At 40.2% G+C, this 14,250-nt stretch overlaps 1 protein-coding gene across 3 annotated transcripts in view; it reads right to left on the bottom strand.

Annotated features, from left to right (window-relative positions):
• LOC139530832 (echinoderm microtubule-associated protein-like 5) overlaps window positions 1-13,761 on the bottom strand; it is a 57,250-nt gene extending 43,489 nt beyond the window's left edge. For all 3 annotated transcript variants that reach the window (XR_011666128.1, XR_011666129.1, XM_071327567.1), the window contains exon 1: window positions 13,258-13,761. Coding sequence is in view for 1 of the 3 variants with exons in the window: in XM_071327567.1 (XP_071183668.1) it covers window positions 13,258-13,454 (197 nt within the window). In the remaining 2 variants the exon portion in view is untranslated. The remainder of the gene's footprint in view (window positions 1-13,257) is intronic.
• Between the last annotated feature and the right edge of the window lie 489 nt (window positions 13,762-14,250).

Here is a 14,250-nt window from a genome sequence, read left to right as displayed (position 1 = left end):
TGATGTCAGAAGTTTACATAGACTTAGGTTGGAGTCATTAAAACTCGTTTTTCAACCACTCCACAAATTTCTTGTTAACAAACTATAGTTTTGGCAAGTCGGTTCGGACATCTACTTTGTGCATGACACAAGTAATTTTTCCAACAATTGTTTACAGACAGATTATTTCACTGTATCACAATTCCAGTGGGTCAGAAGTTTACATACACTAAGTTGACTGTGCCTTTAAACAGCGTAGAAAAGTCCAGAAAATGATGTCATGGCTTTAGAAGCTTCTGATAGGCTAATTGACATCATTTGAGTCAATTGGAGGTGTACCTGTGGATGTATTTCAAGGCCTACCTTCAAAATCAGTGCCTCTTTGCTTGACATCATGGGAAAATCAAAAGAAATCAGCCAAGACCTCAGAAAATAAATTGTAGACCTCCACAAGTCTGGTTCATCCTTGGGAGCAATTTCCAAACGCCTGAAGGTACCATGTTCATCTGTACAAACAATAGAACGCAAGTATAAACACCATGGGACCACACAGCCGTCAGACCGCTCAGGAAGGAGACGCATTCTGTCTCCTAGAGATGAACGTACTTTGGTGCGAAAAGTGCAAATCAATCCCAGAACAGCAAAGGACCTTGTGAAGATGCTGGAGGAAACAGGTACAAAAGTATCTATATCCACAGTAAAACGAGTCCTATATCGACATAACCTGAAAGGTCACTCAGCAAGGAAGAAGCCACTGCTCCAAAACCGACAGACTACGGTTTGCAACTGCACATGGGGACAAAGATCATACTTTTTGGAGAAATGTCCTCTGGTCTGATGAAACAAAAATAGAACTGTTTGGCCATAATGACCATCATATGTTTGGAGGAAAAAGGGGGAGGCTTGCAAACCGAAGAACACCATCCCAACCGTGAAGCACGGTGGTGGCAGCATAATGTTGTGGGGGTGGTTTGCTGCAGGAGGGACTGGTGTACTTCACAAAATAGATGGCATCATGAGGAGGAAAATTATGTGGATATATTGAAGCAACATCTCAAGACATCAGTCAGGAAGTTAAAGCTTGGTCGCAAATGGGTCTTCTAAATGTACAATGACCCCAAGCATACTTCCAAAGTTGTGGCAAAATGGCTTAAGAACAACAAAGTCAAGGTATTGGAGTGCTCATCACAAAGCCCTGACCTCAAACCTATAGACAATTTGTGGGCAGAACTGAAAAAGCGTGTTCGAGCAAGGAGACCTACAAACCTGACTCAGTTACACCAGCTCTGTCAGGAGGAATGGGCCAAAATTCAACCAAATTATTGTGGGAAGCTTGTGGAAGGCTACCCGAAACGTTTGACCCAAGTTTAACAATTTAAAGGCAATGCTACCAAATACTAACTGAGTGTATGTAAACTTTTGAACCACTAAGAATGTGATGAAAGAAATAAAAGCTGAAATAAATCATTCTCTCTGATATTATTCTGACATTTCACATTCTTAAAATAAAGTGGTGATCCTGTCTAACCTAAGACAGGGAATGTTTACTAGGATTAAATGTCAGGAATTGTGAAAAACTGAGTTTAAATGTATTTGGCTAAGGTGTATGTAAACTTCCGACTTCAACTGTGTACACATCACATACCTGACTCCATTTTAAGGATATGCATATTATTGGTACCATTTGAAAGGAAACACTTTGAGGTTAGTGGAAATGTGAAAGGAATGTAGGAGAATATAACACAATAGATCTGGTAAAAGATAATACAAAAGAAAAAAACAACCGTTCTTTTGTCTTTTTTGTACCATCATCTTTGAAATGCAAGAGAAAAGCCATAATGTATTATTCCACCCCAGCTGCAATTTAGATTTTGGCCACTAGATGGCAGCAGTGTATGTGCAAAGTTTTAGACTGATCCAGTGAACCATTGCATTTCGGTTCAAAATTTTGTTACATGACTACCCAAATGTGTCTAAATTGTTTATTAATAACTTTGCATGTTCAAAACTGTGCACTCTCCTCAAACAATAGCATGGTATTCTTTCACTGTAATAGCTACTGTAAATTGGACTATGCAGTTAGATTAACAAGAATTTAAGCTTTCTGCCAATATCAGATATGTCTATGTCCTGGGAAATTTTCTTGTTACTTACTTACTCATGCTAATTGCATTAGCCTACGTTAGCTCAACCGTCCTTTGGACGGGACACCGATCCCGAAGATTAAGTTACAAGGCAATACTAACATTAACAAAGCATACTTATAGGCATATTCTGTAGATCCTAAGGTTTACTTACAAGACAAAGTATGGACAACGACATGCCTATTAGACCAGAGAACTAGAAGTCTTGGAAATAAGAATTGATCGTACAACCTTCCTCCATGGACAGGATACAAGATACGAGAGAGAACAACAGACCTTCATATCTGAAGGTGTAAAACCAATTACCATTGACCAATCAAACGATACCAAGTTTACAGTAACCTAATCACCCACGCCCAATCTCCACAAGGTGTCACAGCATCTAAAGGCCTGTGTGCGTGATTAGACGAAATGTAAATAAGATAGAATCGCTGAGAGGACAACAAAACACCTTTGCATAGAGTAATTTCCCTTTGCAACCTCTCCCTCAACGTGAGCAAGACAAAGGAGATGATCATGGACTACAGGTAAAGGAGGGTCGAACACGCCCCCATTCTCATCGACGGGGCTGTGGTGGAGCGGGTCGAGAGTTTCAAGTTCCTTGGTGTTCACATCACCAACAAACGATCATGGTCCAAACACACCAAGACAGTCGTGAAGAGGGCACGACAACACCTTTTCCCCTCAGTAGACTGAAAAGATTTGGCATGGGTCCCCAGATCCTCAAAAAGTTCTACAGCTGCACCATCAAGAACATCCTGACCGGTTGCATCACCGCCTGGTATGGCAACTGCTCGGCATCCAACCGCAAGGCGCTACAGAAGGTAGTGCATACGGCCCAGTACATCACTGGGGCCAAGCTTCCTGCCATCCAGGACCTATATACTAGGCAGTGTCAGAGGAAGGCCCGCAAAAAATTGGCAAAGACCCCAGTCACCCAAGTCATAGACTGTTCTCTCTGCTACCGCATGGCAAGCGGTACCGGAGCGCCAAGTCTAGGTCCAAAAGGCTCCTTAACAGCTTCTACCCCCAAGCCATAAGACTGCTGAACAATTAATCAAATGGCCACCTGGACTATTTACATTGAACCCCCCCTTTGTTTTTACACTGCTGCTACTCACTGTTTATTATCTATGCATAGTCACTTCACCCCTACCTACATATACAAATTGCCTCGACTAACCTGTACCCGCGCACATTGACTCAGTACCGGTACCCCCTGTATATAGCCTCATTATTGTTTTTTTATTGTGCTATTTTTAAAAATATTTTTTTAACTTTAGTTTATTTAGTAAATATTTTCTTAACTCTATTTTCTTAAAACTGCATTGTTGGTTAAGGGCTTGTAAGTAAGAAATTCACGGTAAGATCTACACCTGTTGTATTCGGCGCATATGACAAATATAATTTTATTTGATATTTGAATTTAAAGTTCACCTTGTACAGATACAATTTTCCACAGAGATACAAGTTACCATCAGAGTTCAACTCAGAGGACAATAATCAACAATAACACTAATATATATATATATATATATATATATATATATATAAAAAAACATCAATTACACAATACATGAATGGTAAACACAAAAATAGAAAAACACAATCATATGAAATGTCATGGAAATACTTCTTAAAAATATCTCTTCGACACCGGAGCTTGTAAATTCAATATAGACTTTATTACAACTGCTGGTCCCAGACTCAGAGATCACTTTATATACAGTTTTAGTTTGACACAACATACATAGTCACTCCTCTTTATGTATAAGATCCACATATTTTGCTATTCTGCAACTTTTTGTTTCCTAATCTTACTTCTTGTCACGCCCTGACCTTAGAGAGCCTTTTTATTTCTCTATTTTGTTAGGTCAGGGTGTGATTTGGGTGGGCATTCTAGTTTTTATATTTCTTTGTTGGCCGGGTATGGTTCCCAATCAGAGGCAGCTGTCTATCGTTGTCTCTGATTGGGGATCATACTTAGGCAGCCTTTTTTCCACCTTTAGTTTGTGGGATCTTGTTTTTGTCTAGTGCCTGTGAGCACTCCAGTCATTACGTCTTGTTTCCTGTTTATTGTTTTTGTTGGTGAGTTTCATTTAAATAAACATGTGGAACTCTATGTACGCTGCGCCTTGGTCCGCTCATTTCAACGAACGTGACACTTCTAGTCTGTCTAGGACCATCTTTACTTGGTTTCTCTTCCCCTTCTTGGCACATACTTCAGGGCATAGATGATATTGGTGGCGTAACCATAGCAATGACACAAAAAAGAATACAGACATTCATAGTGCAGGTGCATGTCCAAGGACACCCACAGGACTAGGCAAAGGCCTCCCTCAAGCCCACAATGGCCCAGTCACACACACACAATGGCCTCCCCCCAAGCCCACACTGACTGTGCTCACCACTCCGAGACGCACAACACATGCACCGGAAAATCCCCCATAGAAACAAACCCATTCTTCAGTAAAAAGGCCATCTAACATCCGCCTGAATTGCCCTAGAAGAATCTACTCCACCAACTTGAAAGAGTTTGAGATCATTCCACGAGGCACAAAAAAAATAAAAGCAAATTTACCTAACTCGGTGGAGATTGAAGGCATCTCCAGGGTTAGCCATCCCTGAGTTTGGGTCTGGTAACTTACTCATCTGAAGGTTAACAATGAGGTACGGTATGGCGGAAGTTTATGCAAGTGGGCTTATAGACAAATAATACAATGCATCGATCTATGAGACTTCATGGAGGGCCAACCTACTTTCTGATATAAAATGCAATGATGTGTACTGAACCCATCGCCCATAATAAAGCGCAATGCGTTGTGATAAACTGCATCCAATGGCTTCAATACAGAGGCAACTGCATTCAAATAGACCAGTGGTCCCCAACCCTTTCTGAGTCAAGATCACTTTCGCATTCAAAAAGCAAGCAAGCCGGGATCTACCGCTACAACAAAACAAAAAATCATGACTTAAAAACATTAACCTAATAAAGAACAGTTCTGTAGGAATGATGTTTGCACAGTAGGCCTAATACATTATCACAGCATATTGGCAATTTGACTGGCCTGCCAATATTGTTATTCTCAGCCCATATTAGCTTTGACAACAAAATAGATCAGTTGGTGTAGCACTTACAAGGCACAGCTGAGCATAAATTGAAATAATTCGCTTTTTTATTTGATTGGACTGATGGTACCTGCATATGATGGTAATGGTGTTTTCAAGACAACTGGAAACTCGGCAAAACGATTTCAAATCATGACGTCATTGAACTTCAGTTCGGAAAGTCGGAGCTCTAGAAATATGCCCGAGTTTCCGAGTTGGATGACCGTTCAAAACAATTTTCCCCAGTCTGATGTCGTTTTTTTCTCAGTTCCCAGTTGTTTTGAACACGGCATTAGTCTCAGCGGAGGAAGGGACAGAGCAGCACAGGGTCCGCCTCTCACGGTCCCTGCTCTCTCATTTCTTTCCTCCGATGAGACTGACCAGAGAGAGGACAGTCTTCCACCTGATGGCGAAACTCGAGTCGCACCGCATCTGCCTCAGGCACAAATTCATGTTGTTCCTATGATCAGAAAACATGAAATAGGCATACTCTTCGATATTAAAATAGACACGACCAGTTGCTAATAATAATACGAATGCTTGGCTACTCATTAATTGCAGCTGCAGCGCGAATGGAAGTAGAGAGAAGCGTATTTTGTAATAGCGTTGAATAAAAAGTGTTGACAATATTGAATAAAACGTAAACATGAACTCACTCATAAAAACAGCAGTTATTTTGTATATTATCAATATAATATAATATACATGATCTATATCTGTATTATTGTGTCTGGTCATGGTTTTAAAAGTCATGAAATCTCACCTAGGTTAGTACCAAACATTGCTGTAGCCACCGTCGTGGAAGCTGTAAATAGGCACAGTGATTTGAGCTATCCAATTGGCCAGCACACTATAGTCAATAACCGGAATGACTGTTGAGTGAATGATTGTTTACTGCGGTTGACTGACGTCACGAAAATTATGCATGCGTATCGATGTGGCTGGAAGTCTTGCAGTGTTATGATTCTGAACGGCCAAATAGCTAGTAACAATGACAAGAAGCTGCCATGTGGGGAATTGTAGTTGGCTCGTTTCAGCTCATTGTATCTTGTTATGGATACCATGTCTTGTTTTGAGGAGTTTTGACTGATGTCATGTCTATGCTAATATGTCCAAAAATGTGCTAGCTAGCTAACCAACAACTGTAATGATGCATTTCAAATAAAATGTTATTTGACACATGCTTCGTAAACAACAGGTGTAAACTAACAGTGAAATGCTTTCTTACTGGCCCTTCCCAACAAGGCAACAAGTCAAAAAGGTTAGTGCAAACTGGGGTCAATGAGGATAGTCCGGGCAGACCGTCCGATAGAAAATACTTATACTGTAGTTACTGTAAACTAGAGGACAGAAAACACTTATACTGTAGTTACTTTAGACTAGAGTACAGAAAACACTTATACTGTAGTTACTGCAGACAGAAAACACTTATACTGTAGTTACTTTAGACTAGAGTACAGAAAACACTTATACTGTAGTTACTGTAGACTAGAGGATAGAAAACACTTATACTGTAGTTACTGCAGACAGAAAACACTTATACTGTAGTTACTGCAGACTAGAGTACAGAAAACACATACTATAGTTACTGCAGACAGAAAACACTTATACTGTAGTTACTGTAGACAGAAAACACTTATACTGTAGTTACTTTAGACTAGAGTACAGAAAACACATACTGTAGTTACTGTAGACTAGGGGACAGAAAACACTTATACCGTAGTTACTGTAGACAGAAAACAAATATATTGTAGTTACTTTAGACTAGAGTACAGAAAACACATACTGTAGTTACTTTAGACTAGAGTACAGAAAACACTTATACTGTAGTTACTGTAGACTAGAGTACAGAAAACACTTATACTGTAGTTACTGCAGACAGAAAACACTTATACTGTAGTTACTGCAGACAGAAAACACTTATACTGTAGTTACTTTAGACTAGAGTACAGAAAACACTTATACTGTAGTTACTGTAGACTAGAGGACAGAAAACACTTATACTGTAGTTACTGCAGACAGAAAACACTTATACTGTAGTTACTGCAGACTAGAGTACAGAAAACACATACTATAGTTACTGCAGACAGAAAACACTTATACTGTAGTTACTGTAGACAGAAAACACTTATACTGTAGTTACTTTAGACTAGAGTACAGAAAACACATACTGTAGTTACTGTAGACTAGGGGACAGAAAACACTTATACCGTAGTTACTGTAGACAGAAAACAAATATATTGTAGTTACTTTAGACTAGAGTACAGAAAACACATACTGTAGTTACTTTAGACTAGAGTACAGAAAACACTTATACTGTAGTTACTGCAGACAGAAAACACTTATACTGTAGTTACTGCAGACAGAAAACACTTATACTGTAGTTACTGCAGACAGAAAACACTTATACTGTAGTTACTGCAGACAGAAAACACTTATACTGTAGTTACTTTAGACTAGAGTACAGAAAACACTTATACTGTAGTTACTGCAGACAGAAAACACTTATACTGTAGTTACTGCAGACAGAAAACACTTATACTGTAGTTACTGCAGACAGAAAACACTTATACTGTAGTTACTGCAGACAGAAAACACTTATACTGTAGTTACTGCAGACAGAAAACACTTATACTGTAGTTACTGTAGACTAGAGTACAGAAAACACTTATACTGTAGTTACTGCAGACAGAAAACACTTATACTGTAGTTACTGCAGACAGAAAACACTTATACTGTAGTTACTATAGACTAGAGTACAGAAAACACTTATACTGTAGTCACTGTAGACTAGAGGACAGAAAACACTTATACTGTAGTTACTGCAGACAGAAAACACTTATACTGTAGTCTATTATTCATTTATTTAACCATTATGTAACTAGGAAAGTCAGTTAAGAACAAATTCTTATTTATAATGACGGCCTACACCGGCCAAACCCGGACGACGCTGGGCCAATTGTGCGCTGTCCTATGGGACTCCCAATCACTGGGGGGTTGAGATATTAAAATTAACTTTCAAAGATACTTTACTTAGGACAGCTAATCAGCCGTACTAGTGATTGTCCGCGAGGTGAGTTCATCGTTTCTACCTCGTGTTGAGATTCAGAGTGCAGACCACTTTAAACGTAACCTGCAGCTCTACGTCTCTCTGGTCTGATGTGTTTTTTTCTTAACCCATCATTTTATACAATTTGTTCAAAATTCAAAAATCTGACCTCAATCAGGGGCGTGACTTGTCACTGTGCAAAGCTTATGTAAAACAATTATCTCTTATAGCTTCAGAAATCACATCCCTCTCTTAACAAAAACACTGTACAACGCATAGGATGGACACTTCATACATGTGGAGAGGGAGAGGGAGAGCTGAATGAATACTTTCCAAGTTACAGTATTTCCTTTATAACATTTTTAATGACATCACAAAATAACAAAGAAAATGACATGAGTGTTCTATAGATCGCCTCTGACCATTCCCCACGTTCTCTGTTAGAAATATTGTTCCATTATTCGCTTTTGAACATGTTAGAGTTTCAGCGGGAAAAGGTCTGTTGAAACAATGGACATTCCTTGTGTCCTTGGGTGAACCTTGGAGAGGGAGAGCTGAATGTTCTCTCCTTGATTTACAACAGGGCATGAGTTGTTAACCCCCACCAGTTCTTTCCTCCCCCCCTCTGCGGGTGAGAGGGGCTCTGAGTGAAGTTATTCATTGCAAACCTGATCTGACCTAATTGGATTCTCGTGGACAGTCATGACACTGTAGTGGAGTGGATAGACAAGACAGTACCACAAAGTACAATGCTGGGCACGACTCAGTGAGAATGAACAGGTCCTAGTCAGTTCAATGAAATGGCCTTTCATTCATGTTCCTAACCTGGCCATTAACTAGCTCTCCTCAGTCAGTCAGACAGTCAGAGGGTCAGTCAGTCAGTCAGACTGGAAGACTGGCAAACCCGAGAACGCCACAGGGCAAGATAACATCAGCAGGGTGATATGAGGAGAGGAATGAATTCATCCAGCACACAAAACACTAACAAATCTAAACATAGTTACAAGACAAACAAACTGAAGAACTGAATAAAGTCTGACTGACTGAATAAAACACAGACTGACTCTAAGAAATGAAAGTTAGACTCCATTCACTGTAGAGAGCTTTCTCTGTGGCTGTTTCTTCGTAGAAAATGTAATCACAGCACAGTGAGGAGGGAGATGACTGCACCTCCCACTGCTATTTGAGGTGGCTGCATCTTTTTCACATGACTTCGTGCAACGTGAGCGAGAGCTGCCCGCCAAACAGCTGCAGTTCCGTCTTCTGTGTGTGCTCCGCACTGCTTCCCCTGAGCCCTACCTCTGAGGTAACCGAAACAGAAATCTGCGCACCACAAGAATGTATTAGCTCACCAAGCTAAAGTCTAAGCATGGAGAGCCAACACAAGTCCTCAGGTCTCTGAGAAGGCCACTCATGGCATGAGCTTCACTGAACTACCTCCACTACACATATGCTTCTGATACAGTACCAGTCAAAAGTTTGGCACCTACACAACACCTACTAAATCATGGATTTTTTCTTATTTTTTACAATGTAGAATAATAGTGAAATCCTCCAAAATATGAAATAACACATATGGAATCATGTAGTAACCAAAAAATTGTTAAACAAATCTAAATATATTTTATATTTGAGATTCTTCAAAGTAGCCAACCTTCACCTTGACTGCTTTGCACACTCTTGGCTTCATGAGGAATGATTTTGAAACAATCTTGAAGGAGTTCTCACATATGCTGAGCACTTGTTGGCTGCTTTTCCTTCACTCTGCGGTCCAACTCATCCCAAACCATCTCAATTGGGTTGAGGTCAGGTGATTGTGGAGGCCAGGTTATCTGATGCAGCACTCCATCACTCTCCTTCTTGGACAAATAGCCCTTACACAGCCTGGAGGTGTGTTTTGGGTCATTGTCCTGTTGAGAAACGAATGACTGTTCCACGAAGCGCAAACCAGATGGGGTGGCGTATCGCTGCAGAATACTGTGGTAGCCATACTGGTTAAGTGTGCCTAGAATTCTAAATAAATCACAGACAGTGTCACCAGTAAAGCACCCCCACACCATCACACCTCCTCCTCCATGCTTCATGGTGGGAATCACACATGCGGAGATCATCCGTTCACCTACTCTGCGTCTCACGAAGACACGGCGGTTGGAACCAAAAATCTCAAATTTGGACTCTTCAGACCAACAGACAGATTTCCTAATGTCTAATGTCCATTGCTCGTGTTTCTTGGCCCAAAGCAAGTCTCTTCTTATTATTGGTGTCCTTTAGTAGTGGTTTCTTTGCAGCACTTCAACCATGAAGGCCTGATTCACGCAATCTCCTCTGAACAGTTGATGTGTCTATTACTTGAACTCTGTGAAGCATTTATTTGGGCTGCAATCTGAGGTGCAGGTAACTCCAATGAACTCATCCTCTGCAGCAGAGGAAACTTAGTGTCTTACTTTCCTGTTTCCTGTCCAGTTTCATCATTGAGCTTGATGGTTTTTGTGACTGCACTTGAAACTTTCAAAGTTCTTGACGTTTTCTGAATTGACTGATCTTCATGTCTTAAAGTAATGATGGACTGTTGTTTCTCTTTGCTTATTTGAGCTGTTCTTGCCATAATATGGACTTTTACCAAATAGGGCTATCTTCTGTATACCACCCCTTTATTTATTTGAACCTTTATTTAACTGGGCAAGTCAGTTAAGAACAAATTCTTATTTACAATGATGGCCTACCCCAGACGACGCTGGGCCATTTTGCGCTATGGGACTCCCAATCATGGCCGGTTGTGATACAGCCTGGAGTCGAACCAGGGTCTGTAGTGACGCCTCTAGCACTAAGATGCAGTGCCTTAGACCGCTGCACCACTCGAGAGCCCTACCTTGTCACAACACAACTGATTGGCTCAAACGCATTAAGAAGGAAATCAATTCCACAAATTATCTTTTAACAAGAGACACCTGTTAATTGAAATGCATTCCAGGTGACTATCTCACGAAGCTGGTTGAGAGAATGCCAAGTGTGCAAAGCTGTCATCAAAGCAAAGGGTGGCTACTTTGAAGAATCTCAAATATAAAATATACACTATCGTTCAAAAGTTTGGGGTCACTTAGAAATGTCCTTGTTTTTAAAAGAAAAGCAAATTTTTTGTCCATTAAAATAACATTGATCAGAAATACAGATTAGACATTGGTAATGTTGTAAATGACTAAAACTGGCCTTTAGACTAGTTGAGAATCTGGAGCATAGTAAAAAAAAAAACTTGAATGTGTGTCCAAACTTTTGACTTGTACTGTATGTCTTGGAGATGGATCGCCTCCTCGCGGCATTTGAACTGAAGCACTTCCCACAGAAGTTAAGGCAATGCAAGGTCTGTCTCTCTTTTGACCAATTAATAATGGATCAACTGAACAGCTGACTAACAATATAAATCCAAGTAATTTCTAGTCTCGGCCAATAACACAGCCACTGAAGCAGTGGACACAGGTCATTCAGTACAATGCATCATTGTATGGCGCATGCTGCTGCAATTTGTCCCCTAGAAGTGAAAGAGGGGTAATCTCCACAGACCAAACATTGATGTGAATGATTGGAACAATCATATAAATGTGGGTCTCTGTGTCAATTCAAGTTTATCTGACCCCCCACCAGAAATATCTCTGTGGGAATCACAGACTACAGCTTTTCAAATATTCCCTGAAGGTCCTGGAATGTTTCAAGTCCATTTATCCAGTTGGGCTCCCGAGTGGCGCAGCGGTCTAAGGCACTGCATCTCGGTGCTAGAGGCGTCACTACAGACCCTGGTTTGATTCCAGGCTGTATCACAACTGGTCGCGATTGGGAGTCCCATGGGGCGGCGCACAATTGGCCCAGCATCATCCGGGTTAGGGTTTTGCCGGGGTAAGCTCTCATTATAAATAAGAATTTGTTCTTAACTGACTTGCCTAGTTAAATAAAGGTTAAATACATTTTAAAAAGATGGGTCACTGCAACCTGGTCTCAGAGCATTTCGTATTATTCTGTATGTAAATCCAGGACACTCCATTTAGTATGATATGTTACATTTCGTATTGTTACATAAGACAGATGGTTATGACAGGTGGATGGGTGTTTGTATAACGTGAAAGTTTCGCAACCCAAAGGTTGTGAGTTCGAATCTCATCACGGACAACATTCGAATTTTAGCTAATTAGCAACTTTTCAACTACTTACTACTTTTTATCTACTTTGCAACTACTTAGCAACTACTTAGCATGTTAGCTAACCCTTCCCCTAACTCTTTTAGCTAACCCTTCACCCTAACATTAAGCTTTTTAGCCAACTCCTAAACTAAACCTAACCCTTAGCCTAGCTAGAATTTGTAACATAGCATACGTTTTGTAAATTCGTAACATATCATATATTTAGCAAATTCGTAACATATTGTACATTTTGCAATATGTATCATATCATACTAAAGGAGTCTTGCAGATTTACGTACAGAATAATACGAAATGCTCTGGGACCAGGTTGGAATCCTGCTCAGAATCCTTTGATAAAATGTCTCACCTTATCCTCCTGAAAAAAACAACGGTATCAGAGATATGATAAAGCAACTGCATCCTTCAAGACAACTAACACGTTCAAATCATTACTCCCTCCCGAAAGCCTCTACTTTGATTAAAGTCGCTCAATAGGTGCTGAAACGAAATCTACTTTTAATGAAGTGGCTGTCCATCCAGTGGGTGCTGAAAGAGGTTAGTTAGCTCACAAATTAGGACTCAGTCTGATATTTTCATAAACTATACAATTTTCACTCTTTGAAATTGTATAACGTAAGTCACATATTACAACTCATAACCTCGATTCAATAGATACTTAGGCAAAGTATCTCCTCGCCAGAAATATAAACCTGATCATTTTCGTGTGTTTTTTGTTGGCCATGTCGTCCCGTTTTATTTTTAATCTCGGTATATCTGTGAATGAATGAGTTTCTGCAAGTGGGATTACCTGATTATGTCATCGTTGTGTCCCAAGTAAAATTTTTGCTTGTGTTCCCGTGTGTTGTACACTACTCCCACACCGGCGACGAAGTACACTATTTCCTTGGCCGCTGTGTAGTACAGGTTGTTGCGGCACTGATGTCCACGATACCCGTAAACCCACTCTAGTCGCAGGTGACAATTCGGAGCGGTCCTGTCAGCCATGTCCGTATTTCTTTTTTGTCGAGAGTTTTTTATATTTCTTCATTCACCAAGACGGATTTCATTCAATCCCGTATCCCTTAGTTCCACTGGAAATGCATCGTATCCGGTACAAGCGGTAACAGCGGGCATTCGAGTGCCATGTGCATAATAGTCTAACTGAATCTAGTTTTACTTCGAGATTATATGCTTTAATCAAAATGGTTAACTATGCCATCTTTTTCATAGTGAAAACCATATATCTACCTCTACTTCAGCCTTAGGCTAGCTGCCCCTCTTGAGAGTCGAGGCAGGTCGAAGCTCTTGTCAAATCCTATAAAGATGGAGTTTTCGCGTTTATTTACAAGCACCGCCCCCAAATGTTATCTACATTGGTGATAGATCAACAATCTGTCCAATCACATCCCCAAATATCTATTTAGCGTTTGAAGGGATGTTCACGGACCAATAGCAATCATTATAATTGGACATGAACGTCCTCCCATAAAGAATGTGCTCTAACCATGGTGTGAAGTCAATGACAGGAAGATTTTGACAGCTGTCAATCCAAGTATATGGCGTCACCGTTAAATATTTTACACCATTGCACATTTCTTCAACATTCTGCAGTAGTTTTTCTATCCATGCAAAGGCTCTATCCCACGGAAAGTAGGTCTACTTATATGTTTCAGAGACTATATCAATGCTGTTGAAAGTGACATTCAAAACATTAACTGTATCACTATAGCTAATACACCAACTGGATATTTTTTGAGAAAACACGCATTTAGGTTCACATTATGATACTTTTGACTCCTAT

This window comes from Salvelinus alpinus, chromosome 9, assembly GCF_045679555.1.
Source record: "Salvelinus alpinus chromosome 9, SLU_Salpinus.1, whole genome shotgun sequence".
In the NCBI taxonomy this organism is placed as follows: Eukaryota; Metazoa; Chordata; class Actinopteri; order Salmoniformes; family Salmonidae; genus Salvelinus; species Salvelinus alpinus.
The sequence above is the reverse complement of the archived record's forward strand: the minus strand, read 5'-3'. Positions and strand labels throughout refer to the sequence as shown.